This window comes from Saccopteryx bilineata, chromosome 5, assembly GCF_036850765.1.
Source record: "Saccopteryx bilineata isolate mSacBil1 chromosome 5, mSacBil1_pri_phased_curated, whole genome shotgun sequence".
NCBI classification, from domain to species: domain Eukaryota; kingdom Metazoa; phylum Chordata; class Mammalia; order Chiroptera; family Emballonuridae; genus Saccopteryx; species Saccopteryx bilineata.
The window spans coordinates 113,221,884-113,246,523 of NC_089494.1; the positions used below are offsets into that span (position 1 = coordinate 113,221,884).

The following is a 24,640-nucleotide window of genomic DNA, read 5'->3' on the forward strand; positions in this document are numbered from 1 at the left end:
GTCTTGGTTTTTTGGCCCAATTCAATGTGATTGCTCAGTCAATTAGTTCATATTCTATTTCAATTGACCCCAAGTTTCTCCCTCTTCCTTCTTCCCAAAGATCATGTTTAACCCCCATCAGCTCTTGCCTTGCCTCTCCAAGTAAACAAATTAATGCAGGTTTCATTGACTTTTCTCTTATTGTCTAGCCCAAACTAGTTCGTTACTGCCAAGGGAAACTGGGGCACTTTTTTAAAGAAAAATATCCATTTTTATATTAACTGTTCCAATTTTTAAAAAATTTTTTTTTCTTTTTCTTTTTGTATTTTTCTGAAGCTGGAAACGGGGAGAGACAGACAGACTCCCGCATGCGCCGGACCGGGATCCACCCGGCACGCCCACCAGGGGGCGATGCTCTGCCCCTCCGGGGCGTTTCTCTGCGCGACCAGAGCCACTCTATAGCCTGTTCCAATTTTTAACTGTGTTAAATGCTTTTTTTTTTAGTTAAACACTCTTTACACTGCCCCACCACCACCACCACCAAAAGTAGATAAATAAAATAAGAGGCCTACTGGCTAGCCAAACTGTAACTTCTGTTCTGGACTCCTGGAGGGTCCATGGGTGAGCTTTGGGTATTTACATTATAAATCTGTTCTTCAAACTGCAACTAACGTATTAATACTGCAGTGAAATCAATTTAAAGGCTTAATGTGAATTTTTAATGTCTCAATAGAATAATTTACGATGGAATGAAGAGAATGGGAAGGAAAATATGAGTGAAACACAAGAGGAAGGGAAATGTTGTATTTATGTAACTGTGTATACCAAGTGACATGAAAAGTATATTTCTAAGGAGAGTGGACAAACAAGTTTGGAAACACACACACACACACACACACGAAACTTAGGTTTTATTCAATTTCCCAAATTGCCCAAGGTCCAAACAGAGCAAGAACATGAAACTGAAGACTCTCCAAGGCCCTGCACTGGGTTTTGTTTCTTCTGTCTCCCCTCGTGTTATTCAAATTCTTACCAAGACTCCCAGTCGCTTAGATGCCCTGCCGGCTCTGGCCCTAGCGTGAATCCGGCGCAGGCGCGGGCCTCCACACCTGCAGGGGCCGCTGCAAAGAATCCGGTCACCACGGCTTGCACGGCCCACGCACCGGAAGCATTTCCACCCGGAACACATTTTTAGGTCTACGGACACGAGCGTTTCCTGTGACGCCATTTCCTGTTGACTGAGCCGCACACGTGCTTCCCGAGAAAGTGAAGTCCGGCAGGAGTGTGAAGAAGCCGGGCTGTGGTGCCGCCCTGAAGGCGTTTCATCAACATGTCCCATCTGCCGATGAAACTCCTGCGCAAGAAGATCGAGAAGCGGAACCTCAAATTGCGGCAGCGGAACCTAAAGCTACTGGGTGAGATGCGCCACGCTTCGCGGCGCCTCGGTAGCTGTGGGAGCTCACGCGTGGGCCGCGGCGCTCTCCCGAGTGTCACCGCGGCTCCGGTGTGGCGCAGACAGCGTCCCATGGATCATGTATGCTTGTTCGGGCAGCCTCGAGTCGGATCCCGAGCGGTGCCGACTCGCCCGTGGCCTTGCTCTGCTCGGTCTTCCTGCCTGTTCCATCTGTACTTGGCATTCTACCTCCCTCACCACCTTCACGTTCCACCTCGTCCCCCTCGCACTCATTTCCGATCGGACACGTGAAACTTAATCTCCAGGCACCTTGCTTTAGCATCATCTCTTGAATGTCTGTATTTCTTCAAGAGAAGCTCATTGTCACCCTTTTCACAAAGCTTTCCTGATACCGTTGCTTATCCCTATTCCTCTCTCTCTCTCTGTAGTACTTCCACATTTACAACTCTAAAACTTTCTCAAAGCCTCTCGCCAGCTCTGTCTTCCTATCACTTCCCATTTTAGTTTATAAAGTTCTTAAGAGCATCTACGTATTTGTGTCTTTCGCAAGGACACTTGAAAAGGATTTTATCTGAATGCCCTCATTTGCAGTCCTAACTTTCTGACGGTCTTGGAAGTTGTACAGATTAAGCTTTTTAGGTCCTGTATAATAAGAGGTAAACCCATGAGGACAACTTTTGATGCTTAATACTTTACCCCAATTGGTTTTCAACAGAGATTCGTTTCTTGAAAGAAATCCTGGAGGAGAGCGAAGGTTTGTGGGTTTTAGAAATGTTTTTGAAGTTCCCTTGCATTTCCAAATACTTATAGACTAATACAGCATTACTCGCCACTTTTTGGTAGTTAAAGATAACGATTAAAATAAAGGATAGTAATATCTTATTCTATAAACATGGGAACGTTTTTTGTTGTTGTTCACCATCACCAGTGAATGGCTTCCGTCCTCATGGCTGTCTTTTTTTTTTAATTTAATTAATTGTGTTTACATAGATTCTAGGGTCACCTCAAATGCATCCCCCTCCCAAAACATGGAAACTTTTTTAAAGACATTCTCAGATATTTATATATTAGAATAGGGACCAATGAGTGGTTAGCCCAGAGTTTTCAATTCATTAAGATTTAGGAAAGTTGAGGGTGAATGTTTTGAAGTTGTATTTATATGAGAAGCAATAGTTGTATGAATAAGATGTAAGTTTTTGATATATCTGTTAGCCATATATTTATCTACTATAATTTCACCCCAGCTGTTAAATATTTAACTTCATGAAGTTTTCCTGTCCTGGACTTTTTAACTCTTAAGGACAGAGATGACGGTTTTCTGAAGTTAATTGCAGCTTTTCTTTTTCCAGCATTTTTCCTTAAAAGGAAACTTACTTGTCCTGTAATGCAACACCACAAAATTGCAAGTGGTTTTAATAATGTACGGCAAGCCTTGCCAGGCAGTGGCGCAGTAGATAGAGCGTCGGAGTGGGATGTGGAAGACCCAGGTTCTAAACCCAAGGTCTCCAGCTTGAGCACAAGCTCATCCGGCTTAAGCATCTGCTCCCCAGCTTGAGCAGGTCGCTGGCTTGAGTGTGTGGGATCGTAGACATAACCCCATGGTCGCTGACTTGAAACTCAAGGTCACTGGCTTGAACCCAAGGTCGCTGGCTTGAGCAAGGAGTCACTTGCTCTGCTGTAGCCTGCGCCCCCCCCCATCCCCGTCAAGGCATGAGAAAGCAATCATTGAACAACTAAGGAGCTGCTGCAATGAAGAATTAATGCTTCTCATTTCTCTTTCTTCCTGTCTGTCTGTCTCTCTTTCTGACTCTCTCTCTCTCTGTCTCTATCAAAAAAATAATAATGTATAGTCCTCAAATAATGTCTTTTGTTCACTGTCATCCGTTGTAACGTAACGAGGAGTTAATATTTATTAGCCTGTGGTCAAATTGATTTCATTATATGTGGTTTCCTGCAGTTCCAGGAACCTATCAGTGACATTAAGTAAGGATTTACTGAATATGAAAGGGAAGTACACATTATGTCGTTTCAGTTCTGAAGGCCCTGGAATTTCTCATTAGGGATTCCAGTGTTTCTAAGTAAACTTGTCCTTTGTTACAATGTATTCTGTTTTTAAACAGGAGCCTTGGATGTGAACCTATCAAAAATTCAAAATGGAGATATGTCTGAAGAAACAGTAAATCGAAAAGTTAAAAAATTCCTCAAGCAGTCTACTAATGTAGGCTTGTCAGAAGCCCAAAATGGAGATATATATAAAGAAACAGTGGGAAGTCGAGAAGTTAAAAAATCCCTAAAGCAGTTTATGAATAAGGGCATATCAGAAGCCCAAAATGGAGGTACAGCTAAAGAAAAAATGGAAAGTGTAAAAATTAAAAAATCCCCCAAGGAATCTGCCATATTAACGAATGGGGAGGCAGCACTGCAGTCTCCCAGTTCAGACTCGAAGAAAAAGAAGAAAAAGAGAAAGAGAAAAATGGTGGATGATGCTAGGCCAGGTAAGTACTTTATTTTCTTTTAATTTAAGCCATTTAAACTTTTTCAGTTATCATTCTTCCTTCCTTTCTTTATTATTGTGTCCAAATGACATGCAGGAACTTGCTGTACTCACTAGTAGACCAAAAACTAGCCTGGTAGCTAAAGAAAATGTGGGGGAGGGGAGCATTTTATTTTTCTCAAAATACTGAGCAATGTGTCCTGCCATTACATTCCCTAACAACTTTGAATAAAAGCTCACACTTTAAAGGGAATCTCCTTACATGGCTAGAAATTTGCTCTTTTGTTAGCTGGGTTTTTTATGATGAATGGAACATACTGTGGTACTCAAAATACAGTGTGTCTGTAAAGTCATGGTGCACTTTTGACCGGTCACAGGAAAGCAACAAAAGACGATAGAAATGTGAAATCTGCACCAAGTGAAAGGAAAACCTCCCAGTTTCTGTAGGATGATGTGACAGCATGTGCGCATGCACAGATGATGACCTAACACCGTGTATATAGCGGAGCAGCCCACGGCCATGCCCGTCAAGATGTGGACAGTACAGAGGAAAGTTCAGTGTGTTCTGTGACTCACTAAATTCGAATCCGTGACCAAAGTGCAACGTGAATATCAGCGCATTTATAACGAAGCGCCACCACATAGGAATAACATTACTCAGTGGGATAAGCAGTTGAAGGAAACCGGCAGTTTGGTGGAGAAGCCCGTTCTGTTAGGCCATCAGTCAGTGATGAGTCTGTAGAGCAGCGGTTCTCAACCTGTGGGTCGCGACCCCGGTGGTCACGACCCACAGGTTGAGAACCGCTGCTCTACGAGATAGCTACCTAAGGAGCCCTAAAGAATCTGTGCGTGAGCCCACATCGAACTGCACTGAATAGGTATGAAACTGGGAGGGTTTTCCTTTTATTTGGTGCAGATTTCACATTTCTATCGTCTTTTGCTTTCCTGTGACTGGTCAAAAGTGCACCATGACTTTATGGACACACTGTATTTTGAGCTTTTTGCAGACAGAACTGTGGAATTATTGATACTAAAATCCTCGCTGGTGGTAGAATCCACCTTGGGCCTTTACGTATTCGGGAACTTTGCATTAATGATACTTTTCACTTACCTCTTCTTTGTCCCAATTCTTTCTTCTACCATGAATTCCTTCCTTTTGAAAGGTTTGTTAATGATCATCTACATCTGGGGTAGTCAGTCCTTTTATACCTACCGCCCACTTTTGTATCTCTGTTAGTAGTAAAATTTTCTAACCGCCCACTGGTTCCACAGTAATGGTGATTTATAAAGTAGGGAAGTAACTTTACTTATAAAATTTATAAAGCAGAGTTATAGCAAGTTAAAGCATATAATAATTATTACTTACCAAGTACTTTATGTCGGATTTTGGCTGTTCGGCAGAATAAATCTTTATAAAACAACTTACTATAGTTAAATCTATCTTTTTATTTATACTTTGGTTGCTCCCCTACCGCCCACCATGAAAGCTGGAACACCCACTAGTGGGCGGTAGGGACCAGGTTGACTACCACTGATTTACATAGATATACAAAGTATATAAAATAGCAGTTAGGAAACTTCTGAATAAATGGAACATTAATTTCCAAGTGAGTATAATGGCAGGATAGTATTGAGGGGGAAGCGAAGTTTTCTTTTGGAAGATGATTAGATTTAAATAAGCTTACATGAAAGAATAGGCACTTTAATTGAGATGTCAGCAAGCAGAGATTTCAAGGGAGGATAGAACAGGTGTCCGCAAACTGTTCAGCCTTCCAGCAGCTTTTGTCAGGGAGGCTTTACTAGAAATACTGCAGTGCCCATTTGTTTACTTCATCTTTATGGTGACAGAGTTCATAGCCTGCAAAACCTGGAATCTTGACTATCTGGCCCTTTAAGAAAAAGTTTTGCCGGCACCTGTGTTAGAATTTTATTTACCTGTCTTATCTGAAATAAAGCTTCCATTTAAATAAGAGCTTTGAACGTTTCCAAACATGCATGGCTGTCTTCATCTGCCTGCAGACCCAGTACATTTGTAGGTTATGAGAAATTGTTTAAACAAAAGGTGAAAAGAGAAAGAGAAGCATGGAGATAAGACACTACAGTTTTTATTTAAAGTGATTGTAATTCTGTTCTAACATTATCTGTAGTTTTAGGATTCTTTTCCTAGTATGCGTAAGAAAGTGATTCATTTCTATTCTCAAGCACTGAATGGCAGGGCTGGAATTTTTGACCCTACTGGTAGACTTGAAGGAAAAGAGAAGTACAATAATAAATGATGAAGACCAGCTATGAGATCTATGGCTTTTGAACATGTGGGTCCTGCAGAGTTGAGTGTTTCCCAGAAGGGTGATAGTCAAGTCTAAAGAAGAAGCTAGTCCTGGGCTAAGAGTCCTGAGTTCTGGTCTGGGTCAATTCTGTTCAAACTAGCATCACTACTACCCTAGATTGAGAAAACCCAGTACAATTGTTAATCCATTTGACCCAGAGAAACATTGCAGAGCATGACAAAAGTTGTGAATATAGAAGTACAAGACCAGAAAACCTTACCTTTCTTCCGTCCCTACTTACATTCCAGGAACAAGCCAGTTTCTGCCGCCCAGCTGAGTGGATAGTTGCCCCTCCTTTGTAGTCTATCTTTACTAACATGAAGAGCCTTGGCCATTTCATTCATCTTTCTTTAAAACAAAATTAGCTTTTTTGGCAAACTTACATTTAATGGCATGAGAGGAAAATCATTGCTGGTTATGAGTTTTTAACCCTTTAAGTAGTACGAATGTTCATGTACATCCTTGTGCCTCTTGACCATCCAGAGTATGATCGATTTATTTTAAAAATGTGTAGGCCTTGGCCGGTTGGCCCAGCGGTAGAGCGTTGGCCCTGCGTGTGGAAGTCCCAGGTTCGATTCCCAGCCAGGGCACACAGGAGAAGTGCCTGTCTGCTTCTCCACCCTTCCCCCTCTCTTTTCTCTCTGTCTCTCTCTTCCCCTACCACAGCCAAGGCTCCATTGGAGCAAAGTTGGCCCAGGTGCTGAGGATGGCTCCGTGGCTCCATCTCAGGCACTAGAATGGCTCCAATTGCAGCAGAGCAATGCCCTAGATGGGCAGAGCATCGCCCCCTGGTGGGCATGCCTGGTGGATCCTGGTCAGGCGCATGCGGGAGTCTGTCTCTCTGCCTCCATGCCCCCCCACTTCGGACAAATACCAGAAAAAATGTGTAAGGCAACATTAAAAAAAGGCAAATGTATGTTCTTGTTTCCATAAATTGGTTATCAAACAAACATGATTTTAAGTTAATAAAACTGTAAATGGAACTCATTTTATTTTTTGAAAGAAAACTCACTCCTAGAGGTCTGTGAGCATTAAAAAAACTCACTACCTAAAGGTTATTAAAAATCATTAGTGACACCCCCTAAACTTTAACTTTATTTATTTTGTTATGCTTTTGATTAGTTAAACAGTAATTGTGAGCAAAAAATTATTAAATTTAAAGTAAATAAAATAAAAAACATTAATGATAAGCCCTATTTTTCCTCAGTAAAGTGTAATTAGAATACTTAGTTTAGTTAGACTTCTAAAAACTGGGTTACTTGAGATGGTATAATACATTAAAAATCCTGAAAAGTATTTTGGCAAACGTGCAGTCAGCTGGGTTTTTTAATGTAGCCAAATATTTAATTATGAAAGAGACATTCTTAGCAAATTAGAACTATAAATGTGTTAAGCTTTTGAAAATATACCTCTTTGGCCTGACCTGTGGTGGCACAGTGGATAAAGCGTCGACCTGGAAATGCTAAGGTTGCCGGTTCAAAACCCTGGACTTGCCTGATCAAGGCACATATGGGAGTTGGTGCTTCCAGCTCCTCCCCCCTTCTCTCTCTCTGTCTCTCCTCTCTCTCTGTCTCTCCCTTTCCTCTCTAAAATGAATAAATTTTTTTAAAAAATTTAAAAAAAAGAAAATATACCTCTTTGCATCACAGATCACAAATATTTTCTCTTGTGATTTCCTTTGGTATTTTTATTTGAAGAAAAAAACTGAAACATGGGGGGTTTGTTCTTTCAAACCAAAGATATGAAAAAAGCAAAAACTGAAGACAAAGGGGAATCTGACAAAGCTGGCCAGCCTTCTGCAGAACCAGAAAACAATGTGGACCAGCCCGATGACGGAGAGGACGACAGTGACGTGCCCAGCCTGCCCCTGGGACTGACCGGTAACTTCCAGCTTTCCAGATAGTTCTTAAAAATGCCATACCTCCCTGGATTACAAGATTTGAAGTTTTGATTGTGACTTTAACCTGGGAAAAATAAGATTGACAAAAATGTTTTGTTTCTTATGTGCTGCTTTTTACCTTCCATATTGTGTGCCCTAGTTTTTGTTTTGTTTGTTTTTGTATTGTTTTTTGTGGTTTTTTCACGATAGAGAAAGGGATAGACAGAAAGGGAGAGAGATGAAAAGCATCAACTCAATAATTATGGCACCTTTGTAGTTCATTGATTGCTTTCTCATATGTGTCTTGACAAAGGGTTGTAGGGCATCTCTAGCTGAGCCAGCGACCTTGGGCTCAAGACGGCGACCATGGGGTCATGTCTATGATCCCACACTCAAGGTGGTGACCTCGGTGGTTTTGAACCTGGGACCTCAGTGTCCCAGGCCAACACTGTACTACGCCATCACCTGGTCAGGTGTGCCCTAGTGTTTGTTTCTTTCTCTAGTTTCTCTTCATTACTAACAGTATTTTAATAGTGCACACAGTTTCTGTGGTCCTTTGTTCTTTGGTTTATCATTTTCTATAGCTCATTCCATGTTGTAATAGGAAAGTCATTGGCCCAAAAATCTGGAGACCAGAGGATAATACTGGCTTACTTACTAAGGGAAGGGGAGAAGAGAATTAACATGGAAGAACTTGTTAACCTCCTTTGGTCCTTGTTTCTTTATCTGTAAAGTTAAGAGTTTAGACTAGAATTAGTTGCTCTTAACCAAAAATGTCTAGGAGTTACTTGAGTTATTTGGTTATGGCTTTTTGTTAAAATATTGAGGCCCAACCAGACCTGCATAATCAGAATCGTAAAGGTTTTGGCAGTAGCTCTCAACCAAGGCAACTTTGTCTCCCAGGTAGGGTGACCAGCTCATCTTAATCGTCCAGAACTTGATCAGTTTTAGCCTTGAAAGTCAGTATCTCATAAACCGCTGTCCCAGGCAAATCATGAGAGTTGGCCACCATCATTTTTGGTTGTCAGAACTGGACATGGGCTACTGGCATCTGGTGGGGAGAGGTCAGGATGCTGCAGAACATCCTGTAGGGTACCGGACAGCCTCTCACAACAAAGAACTGTTTAACCCAAGGGGTCAGTAGTGCCCAGGTTGACAGTACCCAGGGTGTATAGCCAGGTATGCTGGAATAGGGAGCTTCTGGGGGGTGATGCTTCTCCCGCTGAAGAACTGCACACCTGATATGTAGGTTCCATCTGTTCCTGCTAAATAAGACTCAGTTGTCTTTTGGGAATGAGGTTAACTACTCTTTTGATTGACTTTACACTTGGTTTTTATTATACTAAATATCACTTTTTATTTCAGATTTCTTAAACCTATTATTTCTCTCTGAACTGTTACATCTCCACCCCCACCCTTGGCATTTTCATTTCATGAGTCCCTTGATTGTACCTCCTCTCTCTCCCTTATTGTTTTGTTACAGTACACAGCCATCAGCAGTGGAGAAATTTTGAAAGTATAGGGTCTTTGTCATAATATTCATAGAAATGGTAGTCTTCGTGGAAGAAGCTCTTTTAAGCTTGACTCCAACCCAGTAATGCTTTCAATCAGCAAAACTAATTTAGGCAACTCTAGCTGTATTAACTAGTGAAAATGATAAATTTACTCATAATAAACTGTCTCCCATTCAGGAGCTTTTGAGGATACTTCATTTGCTTCTCTATCCAGTCTTGTCCATGAGAACACTCTGAAGGCAGTGAAAGAAATGGGCTTTACAAACATGACTGAAATCCAACATAAAAGTATCAGACCACTTCTGGAAGGCAGGTATGATGAACACACATTTGGTCATTTGTGTCTATTTTTAGTGCTAGTAATTTGAAAAGAAAATACTGGTTTGTTCTGTTGATTTTGCACTGTGTTGGTTTACATATTCAACCTGCATTAAGGCTTTAAATCATTTACTGATAGTTGAAGGAAACTGTTCACTTGTGTTTTAAATCATTTACTGATAGTTGAAGAAAACTGTTCACTTGTGTTTCATAGCACAATTCTTATTTCTGAGTAGGTATTTACCCAGTTTGTTGAGTTCAGTGATAGAGAAGGTGAGAATTTTGTCTTGCGTGATCCTGTTCTTAGCTCCTGATGGTAGCTGTTCAGTAGGTACTTGCTGAATGAGTATACTAAGTAACTCTTTCTCTTCCTTCCCCTTTTTTATATTTAGGGATCTTCTAGCAGCTGCAAAAACAGGCAGTGGCAAAACACTGGCATTTCTCATCCCTGCAGTTGAGCTCATTGTTAAGTTAAAGTTTATGCCCAGGAACGGTAAGCCTTTGATCCATTTGTTTCTGCTGTTGTCTCACTAGAAGTTTACTGTAGCTGTTGTGAACTCATGGTGATAATTACAGTCTGACTTTTACCACATAGTATTTTTTGCTTTTTAGGAACAGGAGTTCTTATTCTCTCACCTACTAGGGAGCTGGCCATGCAGACTTTTGGCGTTCTTAAAGAGCTAATGACCCACCATGTTCACACATACGGATTAATAATGGGTGGTAGTAATCGAGCTGCTGAAGCACAGAAACTTGCTAATGGGATCAACATCATTGTAGCTACCCCAGGCCGTCTCCTGGACCATATGCAGGTAAGAGGACACTGTTATGTGATACCTGTCTCCTTGGCTGTGTGAAACAAACTTGACAGCTAACAGTGTTTCTTTGTCCTTTGTCTCATTAGAATACTCCAGGATTTATGTATAAAAACCTGCAATGTCTGGTTATTGATGAGGCTGATCGTATCTTGGATGTTGGGTTTGAAGAGGAATTAAAGCAAATTATTAAACTTCTGCCAAGTAAGTGGATAGCATCTGCATATGGTTTGCAAAGTAGTTTGAAGCAGTTCAGGTTGTTCCTGTATACCAGAATTGAGCATAGCCAGTGCAGTAGCTGTACCAGTTAACCTTAGAGTTAGTTTGCAATATAAGCATCAAACTTACTGGTGGCTTAATACAGTGCTTCCACCATTTTAGAGGTTCAGTGAAGGTTAAACAGTCCAAAGGTACATCACATTTCCATTCCCCACCACCACCCCATCTTCCTTTCTCTTTAACATCTCCTAGGTAGCCATAGTGCGCTGTCTTGTGTGTGATATTTGAGTCATACATACTTGGTTATAGTACTTGTAGCATTATAAACTGCTAATATCTGTAATAAGGTCATTTTATCCAGTATACAAGTTGATGTTTTGTTTGCTTTTAGCAGGAGACACTTTACTTGTTCATTGATTGCTTTTTATATGTGCCTTGACCAGAGGGGGCAAAGGAGGCTCCAACCAAGCCACCTCTAGGAGCTGGCCCAGCAGACTCTTCATGTTCTTAAAATGCTAATGACCCACTATGTTTACACATATGGATTAATAACGGGTGTCAGTAACAGATCTGCTGAACATGTCGATAATCCCATGCTCAAGCTAGTGACCTCAGGGTTCTAAATCTAGATCCTCAGTGTCCCTGGTCAATGCTCTGTCCCCACTGCGTAACCACCAATCAGGCTACAATTTGTTTGTTTGTTTGTTTGTTTTTGTGTGGGTTTTTTTTGTTTTTTTGTGGCAGAGAGAGAGGGACAGATAGGGACAAACAGGAAGGGAAAAACATGAAAAACATCAATTCTTTGTTACAGTTTCTTAGTTGTTCATTGATTGCTTTCTCATATGTGCCTTGACCGGAGGGCTACAGCAGACTGAGTAACCCCTTGCTCGAGCCAGTGACCTTGGGTCCAAGCTGGTGAGCCTTGCTCAAACCAGATGAGCCCACGCTCAAGCTGGAGACCTTGGGGTCTCGAACCTGGGTCCTCAGCATCCCAGTCCAACACTTTATCCACTGTGCCACTGCCTGGTCAGGCTACATTTGTTTTTGAATGCTTCACTGAGATAAAATTGATATGATATGTACATATTTTAAGTACAGAATTTGATCACTTTTGACATTGTGCCTGTGAAAATATCATCACATCAGTATAGTGAACGTCTCCATAACCGTCAAGTGTTTCCGCGCACCATTGTGATCCCTCTCAGCCTCAGTAGGAGCAACCCTCACCTACGTCCACCAGCTGCTCATATGCATCTCTCTCTCCCAGGCAAATGTTGATCTGCTTTCTGTCACTGTAGATGAGTTTTCATTTGCTAGAGATTTATGAAGTTGCTATGAACATTGATCTACAGCTCTTTTTCTATGGGCACACACCTTCTGTAGTAACTACTGAAGAGTGGAGTGGCCAATATATTTACCTTGTTCCCTTTTACCTCCCCATCAGCAGTGTACAGGAACCCCAGATCTGCCTATTAAGTCTGGAAACTGACTCCTAACTTGGTTATTTTTCAGAATTGCTATGGTTGTTGTCCTTTGCATATCCATATAAGTTTTAGAATCAGTTTGTCAGTTTCTACTCCCTAAAAAAATTGGTTGATTGGGATTATATTGAATATAGGTCATTGGTGGAAGACAATCTTGAGTCAGTTCAATCCATGAATAAGGTATACCTCCGTTACTAGTTCCTTATTTCTGTCAACAGAGTTTGAGTTTTCAGAGTAGAGGGTTTTTTTTTCATGTCTCTTGTCAGATTTAGCCCTGTTTCACTAAAATTTTAATTTCAAACTATTCATTGTATGTACATACACAGTGGATTTCTGTGTGTCCATCCTCTGTCTGGGAAGGTAATAATTTCTATGTTCAACTGGATCGTTCAGGATGAACCGTCAGATGAAGCTAGCCAGCAGATTTTCTGCATAGGCAATCATGGCATCTAAAGAGAGAAAAAGCTAACTCCTCACTGAATACACTTCTTGCATGATTGCACTGGTGAGAACCTCTAATACAAGACAGAATGAAGTGGAGACAAAACATCTCTGTCTTGTTCCTTGGAGGGGAAGCGTTCAGTCTTCCACTGGAAAGCATGGCATTACCTGTAGGTTTTTCTTGTAGATGCCCCTCATCAGATTGAGGTTTGTCCCTTTTCCTAGTTCTAGTTTGCTGAGATTTTTAAAGTCAGAAATAGATGTTAAATATTATCAAAAGCACTCTGGCCTTTTGGCTCAATGATAGAACGTCGACCCAGTGTGTGGATGTCCCAGGTTCGATTCCTGGTCAGGGTACACAGGAGAAGTGCCCATCTGCTTCTCCACCCCTGCCTCACCCTCTTGCTTTTCTCTTGCGCACGTGCTCTCTCTCTCTCTCGCTCTCGCTCTCGCTCTCTCTCTCTCTCTTTCTCTCTTCTCTCTTGCAGCCATGGCTTGATTGGAGCAAGTTGGCCGTAGGCATTGAGGATGGCTCCATGTCCTCCTCTGGCACTAAGAAGAGCTTGGTTGCTGAGCAAAGGAGCAATGCCTCAGATGGGCAATGCCCTAGTGGGCTTGCCAGCTGGATCCTGTTCGGGGCGTATGTGGGAGTCTGTCTCAGCCTCCCTTCCTCTCACTGAATTAAAAAAGATAACTGTCAAAAGCATTTTTTGTCTGTTGAAATTATCAGATTATTCTTTAGTTTATTAATATGGTAAATTATTTTGGTTAATTTTTAAATGTTAAAGGAGTCAACCCTGCATTCATGGAATAAACCCTACATGGCCACATGTTTTCCTTTTTATAATTATATATTGCTGGATTCAGTTTTCTAAAGTTTTGTTTAGATATTTTGCGTCTATGCTCATGAGTCATTGTTGGGTTTTGGTATCAGGGTAATGGCTGGCTTCAAAGAATAAGTTGGAAAGGAAATTCTCTCTAGTGTCCTGGAGAGTTAGTGAAGAATCAGTAATATTTCTTCTTTAAATAGTTGATAAACCTCACTACTGGAGACTATTGGGACTGGAGTTTTCTTTACATAAAGATTTTTTTTTTTTTGTATTTTTCCGAAGCTGGAAAGGAGGAGGCAGTCAGACAGACTCCCGCATGCACCCGACTGGGATTCACCCGGCATGCCCACCATGGGGCGATGCTCTGCCCATCTGGGGCGTTGCTCTGTTGCAGCCAGAGCCATTCTAGCGCCTGAGGCAGAGGCCACAGAGCCATCCTCAGTGCCTGGGCCAACTTTGCTCCAATGGAGCCTTGCTGGGGGAGGGGAAGAGAGAAACAGAGAGGAAGGAGAGGGGGAGGGGTGGAGAAGTAGATTTGTGCTTCTCCTGTGTGCCCTGGCCGGGAATCGAACCCGGGACTCCTGCACACCAGGCCGACGCTCTACCACTGAGCCAACCGGCCAGGGCCTACATAAAGATTTTAAGTACAGTTTTTTTAATAAATACAAAACCGTTCCTCTGTTTCTTCTTGTGTGAGCTTTTGCAGTTTCTCTTTCAAGGAAGTCCATTTGCCTGAAGGGTGTTGGCACAGTGGATGGAGCGTCGACCTGGGAAGCTGAGATCACATATGCAAAACTCTGAGGTCTCCGGTGTGAGCACACGGTTGCCAGCTTGAACGTGGGATCCTAGACATGACCCCATGGTCGCTGGCTTGAGTAAGGGGTCAGTGTCTCGGCTGGAGCCCCCTGGTCAAGGCACATAGGAGAAGCAATCAGTAAACAACTAGAGTGATGCAACGACAAGTTGCTGCTTCTCATCTCTCTCCCTGTCTCTCTCTCGCTCGCTAAAAAAAAATTGTCCATTTCATCTAAGTTGTCAAATTTATGAATATAAAATTATTTCTGAGGTATCCTTAGTATCTGTAGTGACAGCATGTCTCCCCTTCTGGTGGTTCTAATTAGGAGGAGCGTTTGTGGCTATGAAGCAGTTCTCAGGACTCCCTGAAAGATTCTGGTTATTCCATGTGTGTCTGTTTCAGCACGCAGGCAGACCATGCTCTTTTCCGCCACGCAAACTCGGAAAGTTGAAGACCTGGCAAGGATTTCTCTGAAGAAGGAACCATTGTATGTCGGTGTCGATGACGATAAAGCTAATGCAACAGTGGATGGGCTTGAGCAGGTGCCTGTGGTCAACATCTTAAGTTTTAAGGCTTTTTTGTTTTGTTTATTGTGGGGGGTTCTTATAATTGTTTCCCACAAAGCAGGTGGGTTACTGAACTGGGTATAGAGAGAACTTGGTTCGCTGTTGGGTCTCTGGTTTGCCTGGTGTAAAGTATCTTGAACTCAGAATAATTAAATCAGCTCTCTGTGCTGTCTCTTTAACATCACTTGCCACGTAGGAAGCGTTATTAACTACTACCAGTAATGTAGTTGTGGAAAATTGGAAGTAAAGTGACAAAGGTCCAAACTAGGTTGATTAAATATAGAACTTTAGGATCAACTCTTTTAATGAATAAAATATTTTCTGTACCAATTTAGCTTTAAAACATTTCATTGATATTTTAATTTTTTTTAAATTTATTGTAGAGAGAGATACATTGATTTGTAGTTCCACTTATTTATGCATTTATTGGTTGATTTTTTTTATGTGCCCTGACTAGGGATCGAACTCACAGCCTTGGCATGTTAGGACAGTGCTCCTGCCAACTGAGCTACCTAGCCAGGCCCCTTTCATTGGTTTTTAATTTTTTTAAATATATTCATTTACCCAGCTTTGTTATCTTGTTTACGACTGTGCACTTAAGCTGAGGTTATTTGAGATCTTGCTATTAAAGACCTTTCAAAAAATAAGTGATATAACTTGAGAGTTCCAGTTAGTAGGGGTGTTGATACATTCCAGCTGCAAGAACTGTTGCAGTAATATGTAATAGGAGAAGCGTTTTGTGTCCAGTGATTACAGCTTGTTAAAGGAATCAAAAGTGCCTAAATTAACCTTACTTTAGGTGTGTTTATCGTGATGGCAGTAACTTTACTATGCGTGTGTGGTGTTTGTGGTCTTCATCAGATTATTGGCTCCTGCAGCTGAAAATGTTTGTGTTCTTATTGTGTATCTTTTCATTTAAACTACTTCTAGGGGTATGTTGTTTGTCCTTCCGAAAAGAGATTCCTCCTCCTCTTTACATTCCTTAAGAAGAACCGGAAGAAGAAACTAATGGTCTTCTTTTCATCTTGTATGTCCGTGAAGTACCACTATGAATTGTTGAACTACATCGATTTGCCTGTCTTGGCCATTCATGTAAGTTGACTATGAAAAGTTTATTTAAAACAGGTTGTGCCCTGGCCGGTTGGCTCAGCGGTAGAGCATCGGCCTAGCGTGCGGAGGACCCGGGTTCGATTCCCGGCCAGGGCACATAGGAGAAGCGCCCATTTGCTTCTCCACCCCTCCGCCGCGCCTTCCTCTCTGTCTCTCTCTTCCCCTCCCGCAGCCAAGGCTCCATTGGAGCAAAGATGGCCCGGGCGCTGGGGATGGCTCTGTGGCCTCTGCCTCAGGGCTAGAGTGGCTCTGGTCGCAACATGGCGACACCCAGGATGGGCAGAGTATCGTCCACTGGTGGGCAGAGCTTTGCCCCTGGTGGGCGTGCCGGGTGGATCCCGGTCGGGCGCATGCGGGAGTCTGTCTGACTGTCTCTCCCGGTTTCCAGCTTCAGAAAAAAGCAAAAAAAACCCAAAAAAAACAAAAAACAGGTTGTGCTTAGCAGTTACATAGATTGTGAGGTTTGGGGTACTGCTATCTAAACATAGGTGAGTCTACACTGGGGAATTGATCCTGTGTGAGGGAGCATGCTAGGTGTTGAGGGCTGAGAACCACACAGGGATAAGAGACGCCATCTACTTGGGTAAAGAGGACACAGACCAGGAAGTGAACCTGTCATGAGGCAGGTGTACAGCTCTGTGGTTCGGGGTTCTACATCTCGACCTCCCAGAAGCAGCCTCGTTCCCAGCTCTAATGATGTTTTGATTTGATTCTAGGGAAGGCAGAAGCAAAATAAGCGTACAACCACGTTCTTCCAGTTCTGCAATGCAGATACGGGGATCTTGTTGTGCACGGATGTGGCAGCCAGAGGGCTGGATATTCCTGAAGTCGACTGGATTGTGCAGTATGACCCTCCGGATGACCCCAAGGTAACTGGCATCCTCAGGCTTTCTAAGAAGGGCTCTACGTTAAGGAGCACACTCTCCCGGTTTCCTGAGAAATAGTACATTTACGTCCATAGGTTTATTTCATAGTTATGCGATTTTTTATTGTACAGTTACATAGTATTTCTGTGGTGCCGTTAGTATTTAGGGCTTTTGCAGGACCCAAAGACGGTATGTAAGAAGGTTTGAGAGGCATCAGTGGGACTTCAGTTAGGAATGTTACATACTTGGAATGATTTGTTAAGGGCATGGGTCTCAGAGGGAATAAAATTTGCTTACAGAGACATGACTGTACTGTGTGTAGTAAGAGTAAGTTTATTAAGTATTTTCAACAAATAAGAAGTTGTATAAATTGTCGCCTGGCATTTAAACATGTTTCAAAAAGCCATTTTGAGGACGAAGCACACGTACTGGTTGGTCACTTATTAGCTCATAGAGTTAATGTGAATATCGTGTCCAGCTTTCCTTGGCCTCGGCCACTGCCCTGTTCTCTCTGGGGATGGTGCCTGCAGAGGGAGCAGTGGGCTCGCTTTGGGGAATCCCCTCCGGGAAGGGCACCACCTCCTAAGGATCCGCTGCCTTGCTTCTGCCCATGACCATGCGGCTCCTGGAAACAGGCGCCCGCAGGTTCCTGTGGAGGTCCGTCAGTCAGCTCAGGCTTTCTTCCTCCACCACAGGAGTATATTCACCGTGTGGGGAGAACGGCCCGAGGCCTGGATGGCAGGGGGCACGCCTTGCTCATTTTGCGCCCTGAAGAGTTGGGTTTCCTTCGTTACTTGAAACAGTCCAAGGTAAAGGTTTTTGATTGGGAAATCTTAACTTGGGAAAGGATTCCTTTTGGTAGGGACTGTTGACCATTGCAGATGGCCATAGCACTGTTCCTAGAAGTGTCCAGGAAGTCATGAGTCACTGCAGTGCTTCAGAACCCTTGTGACAGATGTTAAGCAAGTGAGATTTCATGTGGGCTGGCCCAGGAAATGTGAACAGAAAAAGCCACTCATATGGCTTAGCCCTTGAGCTCTGTCGGTAAGCAGTGTATCTTGTGTGCTCAGTCCCCTCTCCTATTTTGGCAGCCTTTGGAAACAACCTCCACTCCTTTCAAGCTCCTCACACCTGACCATCCCCATCTCCCATTGCCTTTCCTGCAGCCTTCTCTGCATTAGTTCTCCTGTCTCTCAGCTCACCCAAAGCGATGAGATCCTCATTCACTCCTGCTGCTGCCACCACCTCCTCCTCCTCCTCCTCCTCCTTCCCCCTCCTCTTCTCACTCTTCCTCCTCCCTCCTCTTCTCCCTCTTCCTCCTCCCTCCTCTTCTCCCTCTTCCTCTTCCTCCTCCCTCTCCTCCCCTCTCCTCTTCTCCTTCTTCCTCTCCCTCCTCTTCTTCCTCTTCTTCTTCCTCCTCCCTCTCCTAATCCTCCCTCCCCCTCCTCTTCTCCCTCTTCCTCTTCCTCTTCCCTCTCCTCCTCCCTCCCCTTCCTCTTCTCCTTCTTCCTCTTCCTCCTCCCTCCTCTTCTTCCTCCCTCTCCCTCCTCTTCTCCCTTTTCCTCTTCCTCCTCCCTCTCCTCCTCCTCCCTCCCTCTCCTCTTCTCCTTCTTCCTCTTCCTCCTCCCTCCTCTTCTCCCTCTTCCTCTTCCTCCTCCCTCTCCTCCTCCTCCCTCCTCCTCCTCTTCTCCTTCTTCCTCTTCCTCCTCCCTCTCCTCCTCCTCCCTCCCTCTCCTCTTCTCCTTCTTCCTCTTCCTCCTCCCTTCTCTTCTCCCTCTCCCTCTTCCTCTTCTTCTTCCTCCTCCCTCTCCTCCTCCTCCCTCCCCCTCCTCTTCTCCCTCTCCCTCTTCCTCTTCCTCTTCCCCTCTTCCTCCTCCCCTCTTCCTCCTCCCTCCCCCTCCTCTTCTCCCTCTTCCTCTTCCTCCTCCCCTCCTCTTCCTCCTCCCTCCCCCTCCTCTTCTCCCTCTTCCTCCTCCCCTCCTCTTCCTCCTCCCTCCCCTCCTCTTCTCCCTCTTCCTCTTCCTCCTCCCTCTCCTCACTTTCCCCTTCTCCTCCCCCCCTCCCTCCTCTCCCTCCTCTTCTTCCTCCCCCCTCTCTCCTCCCTCCTCCTCTTCCTCTCTCTCCTCCCCCTCATCATTTCCTTTTCCCCCTTCTCTTCTTTCTTCCCCCCCCCCATTGGTCATCTGGTTTACCTTCCATCTCTCCCTTGCAGTTGGTTCTTTACCATTCCAGGTCTTTCACTATGAAAACTCACTTCAGCCTAAACACATTCTGCTGCCACCACTTCAGCATGGCAGCTGCCTGTTCCCCATCTTCAGTCTGCCACTTTGAAAAGTAGTTTTTCCTTTCTCCATTTGTCTCCACTCGTGCTGCTGTCCAGCCCACCTGATCTGACGGGCTCATTCCTGCCCACCCAGTCTGCTGCATTAGAATTGTAAGCGGTCTCTGTCGCTAGTCTGAGTGCTGATCAGACCGTCTCTCCCTGGCGTGGCCTCCCTTCTGGCTTCCCCACACAGCCTTGCCGGCTGGTTTCTTCCGTTCAACAACTCGCTGCAGACTGTGCCCTTTTCCTCTGGAACACCCTGTCCCTGGTTCTCTTGTGGCAGCCCTGCTGTCCCTTGGGGCAGCCTCACTGACCTCCCTTCCTTCCGTGCCCACAGTGTGCTCAGTGGGTTGTCTCTTCAGTGACCTGTCTCCCCATGAGACGGCACTCTCTCGGAGGGCAGGGCCCTGGCCTGGTGGCTGCCCCCAGCCCCTAAGAAGTGATGGCTGGGAAGACGTCCTGGGGGTCCATGCTGCTCGTGCTCCCTGGTGTCAGGCTCTAGTCAGAGGGTGCTGTTGTGGTTGGCAGCTCGCCCACATGGAGAGACGAGTTAGTGGTCCTCACCTGAGCTTCAGGCTGCTCAGTCACCGAGCAGACCCCTTCCGTAGAGAAAAGGGTTTCACTGACTGTCCTGTGCAGCTGTCGCCTTTGCACAGCTGTTGTGTCAGCTGTTCACCACTTACAAGTCATCTAAACATCTGAACTTCAGTCCATCCTAGTTGACTCATCTTCACACTTTCGTTTTCTAGGTTCCATTAAGTGAATTTGAGTTTTCCTGGTCCAAAATTTCTGATATTCAGTCTCAGGTATGATGTTTTTTGTTTGTTTTGTTTTTTTTGAGTGTGGGTTTTTTGTTTGCAGCCTCAGTCTCCTTCCAGCATTGATCGCTTCTGTCCTGTTCCGTCTTCTTTTTATTAATGGGAAGTGTGGGTTTGTGACCTGCCAGGTGTCTTGCTGTGCCAGCCCCCACGTTTCTGTGCTCTGTGTTGTTTTTGGCCACAACGCACAGGAAGTTTGTGGTGATTCTTACTGCGGCAGGATTTAGCAAAGCTTGGAATGAATGTATGGAGACAATGTTTTTGTAGGATGCTTTTTCTAATACATATATGAAATCTGTTTTATTAAGACCATGTTCTTTCCATTTCAGCTTGAGAAATTGATTGAAAAGAACTACTTTCTTCATAAGTCAGCCCAGGAAGCATATAAATCATATATTCGAGCATACGACTCCCATTCTCTGAAACAGATCTTTAATGTTAATAACTTAAATCTGCCTCAGGTCGCTCTGTCATTTGGTTTCAAGGTGCCTCCTTTTGTGGACCTGAGTATCCTTTTCTTGTTAGGAATGCTTGCAGGAATGAGGGACAGAGCGCGGCAGGTGTGCGGGCCCTGCTCTGGACTGGGGTGTGCTCTGGCTAGGAACCAGCCCGGTGCGGGCCCTGCTCTGGGCTGGGGTGTGCTCTGGCTAGGAACCAGCCCGGTGCGGGCCCTGCTCTGGGCTGGGGTGTGCTCTGGCTAGGAACCAGTCAGGTGCGGGCCCTGCTCTGGGCTGGGGTGTGCTCTGGCTAGGAACCAGCCAGGTGTGCAGCCTGGTTGCTGCTCGTCAGTAGGCAGGGGTTGGTTACGGGAGTCAGGAGTACAGAAAGACAGTTAGGACTTGGGCCTTGGAAAAGGCAGAGGCGGACTGGCAGCCAGAGCCAGAGCGAGCTGTGCTGGGTGGAGAGCAGCACAGGGAAATCGCAGGCTCCAGCTGTGGTAAGGCTGCACTGTACTGGGTCTGTGGGAGCAGGACACCGTGAAGCGGAGAGAGGAGACAGAAAAACCTCTTACAGAGCTTTCACCCTCAGAGCCTAGAGGATTTCAGGCGAGGACGTTGCAAGGTCAGCCAGAGAAAACTCAAGATAAAAGGTAAAGGGAGTAGCTGCAGCTGCACTGTTGCAGGTTATCACGTGAGCTTTATTACAGTCACAGTTTCCACAGAGGAGACCGAAGCAGCTGACGTGAGGCCTGTCCCCTAGCGCCATGGCATTACCTCCCCAGGGAGAAACCCCGGTTTGGTTTGGCTTCAGCCCGTTGTGAATGCTGAGTCATGCTACGTGCTGACTCATGAAAAGAAGCGTTCCTGGATCAGCCCCAGGCAGAGGTGAAAGTCACTTGTTTTGACATAGGGAGTATTTTCTGTGTTTCTATAAACTTACTCTGTTGCCCCTTAACTTCTTATAAATCATTGTCTTGAGTTGCACTGTGTGGAGACAGTAATTAATGACTATTACACTGGATTTAAAATCATGCTCGTTACTTTTAGTCCACAGTCATGTGAACACCTCCCTTTCTGGAAGTGTGTTGCTGGGCTAATGTTCCCATGTTTCTGTGGTCCGGGCAGGGCTCGTGGGGGACGGGAGCGCATGCTGCTTGGTTTCCTTAACGTGCGTCCTCAGACGTGAACAGCAATGACGGCAAGGTTAGAAAGAGAGGAGGAGGCGGTGGATTCGGCTACCAGAAAGCCAAGAAAGTCGAGAAGTCCAAAATCTTCAAACATATTAGCAAGAAGCCTTCCGACAGCAGACAGTTCTCTCACTGAGGACACGCCTGCCTTTCATGTTCAAGAGCTTTTTGAAGTCAGTCCTTTTCCTTTTTCTAACAAAGGAGCTTTTTACTTCAGGATTGGACTAATCTAACAAGAGTGTATGTAAATTGACTTGGTTTGCAAGCACGGAGCACTATATTTCCAGCAGGTCTCTTAATTGGGGGCTATTAAACAGTTCTGTGTTTCTTGGAATTTCCCAAGGACAAAGCAGAGATCTTTTCAGTCTTTGTTGTTGTTATAGAATTTTTTTGTTTCTTTTTCCTCATTTGTCATTGTTTAACTTCATCTTGTACCTTTTCTTCGTGGCATCTGAAGGTTTTTGTGGCATAGATTGCTATAACAATCTGCTGTAAAAGGCAGTGACCTAGCCTGACCTGTGGTGGCGCAGTGGATAAAGCGTTGACCTGGAAATGCTGAGGTCGCCAGTTCGAAACCCTGGGCTTGCCTGGTCAAGGCACATATGGGAGTTGATGCTTCCAGCTCCTCCCCCTTTCTCCCTCTCCCTCTCCCTCTCCTCTCTAAAAATGAATAAATAAAAATTAAAAAATTAAAAAAAACAAAAGGCAGTGACCTAGTAGTACACTGGACTGGAGGTGGTGACAGTGCAGAAAATTATGTTTATTTTTTTAAATATTTTGTTTTTTGGACCTTAATGCTAGTTCTTGATCCCTCCTGAAAATGCTGCCGTGTGAAAGGGCACAGAGTTTTTGGGAATAACTCAGAAGCACCTTCAGTTAAAGGTGGCATCGACTTTTATATATGCCACATTTTAAAATAGCCTTTCCCAGTTTTACTGTTTTAAGAGCAAGAAATATGAGTTGTAATTTGAATAAAATGCCCCTAAGCAGTTCTGTTGGGAGGCAGGGCTGAAATTTCTGAGCCTTTACACCAACATCAGTGTAGGGGTCTGCTATTCTCCATGTGGTCATTCAGCAAAGACCTTTAAACAAGAAAAAATAGGGACAGAGCGGTGAGTCATTCAGAGTTGTTTCAGGTGGTTTGAACTTTAGTGAGCCCTTCCGACACTGCAGACAACTTAGAAAGCAAAGCATCTTTTTGAGAAAAAAACTGCCTTGTCCAGATCCATGAAGCAAAAATTTGTAGTGAAAGTGAAAATGCAAATTGAGGGAGAGGCCAGAAAGAGCAGGGCTTGGTGAGGTTGTTTTTGTTGTAGGAGCTCTTAACTTGCATTTTATGTGTTTTATTTTTTATTTCTAGTATGTTTCATAACTACAAAATGCTTGTTACATTTTGTAGCAATTTAAAACCAAAGTTGCTAGTATCCTTTTACTGTTGTGTCAGTTAATATTTGTGGACTCTTGTTAAGGAAGTGCACCGAGAACATCAGCTGTAGAGAAAGCAGTCTACCAAGGAGCGCTCCAGAAGGGAGGGGGCAGCGATGGTCTCCAGCAGCCGCATGTCCTGGGTTTCAGACCTTGACTGCTAGGTTCCTGATACTTCATAACTGTTGATCTAGTAACTTGCTTTTTTTATTTTTATTTTGTTTCAGAAATAATCATGTTTCAAAAAATACACAAAGGTAGCCCTGGCTGTTTGGCTCAGTGGTAGAGCGTCGGCCTGGCGTGCAGAAGTCCTGGGTTCGATTCCCGGCCAGGGCACACAGGAGAAGCGCCCATCTGCTTCTCCACCCCTCCTCCTCTCCTTCCTCTGTCTCTCTCTTCCCCTCCCGCAGCGAGGCTCCATTGGAGCAAAGTTGGCCCGGGCACTGGCGATGGCTCCGTGGCCTCTGCCTCAGGCGCTAGAATGGCTCTGGTTGCAACAGAGTGACGCCCTGGATGGGCAGAGCATCGCCCCCTTGTTGGGCATGCTGGGTGGATCCCGGTCGGGCCCATGCGGGAGTCTGACTGCCTCCCCGTTTCCAACTTCAGAAAAATACAAAAAAAAAAAAATACACAAAGGCAAAAGGAAGAAAATTTAATCACTGAACAGAAGTAGAGACTATATTTTGGGGTATAACTTTCCAGTGTTTTATATGCATACTTTAAATTTTTTTATCAAAAGTGAAATCCTGGCCCTGGCCGGTTGGCTCAGCGGTAGAGCATCGGCCTGGCGTGTGGGGAACCCGGGTTCGATTCCCGGCCAGGGCACATAGGAGAAGCGCCCATTTGCTTCTCCACCCCCCCCTCCTTCCTCTCTGTCTCTCTTCCCCTCCCGCAGCCAAGGCTCCATTGGAGCAAAGATGGCCCGGGCGCTGGGGATGGCTCCTTGGCCTCTGCCCCAGGTGCTAGAGTGGCTCTGGTCTCGGCAGAGCGACGCCCCGGAGGGACAGAGCATCGCCCCCTGGTGGGCAGAGCTTTGCCCCTGGTGGGCATGCCAGGTGGATCCCGGTTGGGCGCATGCGGGAGTCTGTCTGTCTCAAAATAAAAAATAAAAAAATAAAAAAGTGAAATCCTCTACCCACTATTTGTGACCAGCTTGTTTTATAACATGTTATTTTCCTGTGTCATTAAGTGAATACATCAGTTTTGTGTGTCATGTATTGATATGCTTTGTTAACCTTACTTGGTCTGCCTGGGTGTGGGTTCTAGATACCTGTTTGCCCCTGAGAGAAGGTGGAGAGGTTGTTCCTGCTGTGATCACAGCTTATTTCAGGTACTTGCTGAGAGTACTGTGTGTGATTCTCTTGGCAGGATGGTCCAGCCTGGGGACACCCAGGC

The 24,640-nt window shown here is 44.6% G+C and overlaps 1 protein-coding gene across 1 annotated transcript; it reads left to right on the forward strand.

The window, feature by feature from the left end:
* Positions 1–1,218: 1,218 nt before the first annotated feature.
* On the forward strand, positions 1,219–24,379 carry DDX18 (DEAD-box helicase 18). Its single transcript, XM_066280004.1, has 14 exons — positions 1,219–1,394; positions 3,514–3,888; positions 7,954–8,094; positions 9,785–9,920; positions 10,318–10,418; positions 10,538–10,737; positions 10,830–10,944; positions 14,913–15,052; positions 16,007–16,168; positions 16,903–17,055; positions 17,748–17,861; positions 20,125–20,181; positions 20,523–20,700; positions 21,814–24,379. The coding sequence occupies exons 1-14, from the start codon at positions 1,310–1,312 to the stop codon at positions 21,954–21,956; spliced, it is 2,100 nt and encodes a 699-aa protein (XP_066136101.1). The 5' UTR covers positions 1,219–1,309; the 3' UTR covers positions 21,957–24,379.
* The last annotated feature ends 261 nt before the right edge of the window (positions 24,380–24,640 follow it).

Bases quoted from the DNA above. Each gene is read 5' to 3' on its own strand.
- DDX18 (XM_066280004.1), top strand. From the start codon at position 1,310: ATGTCCCATCTGCCGATGAAACTCCTGCGCAAGAAGATCGAGAAGCGG. The intron at 10,419-10,537 runs GTAAGCCTTTGA...TTTGCTTTTTAG, and splicing joins AAAGTTTATGCCCAGGAACG to GAACAGGAGTTCTTATTCTC. The intron at 10,945-14,912 runs GTAAGTGGATAG...TGTCTGTTTCAG, and splicing joins AATTATTAAACTTCTGCCAA to CACGCAGGCAGACCATGCTC.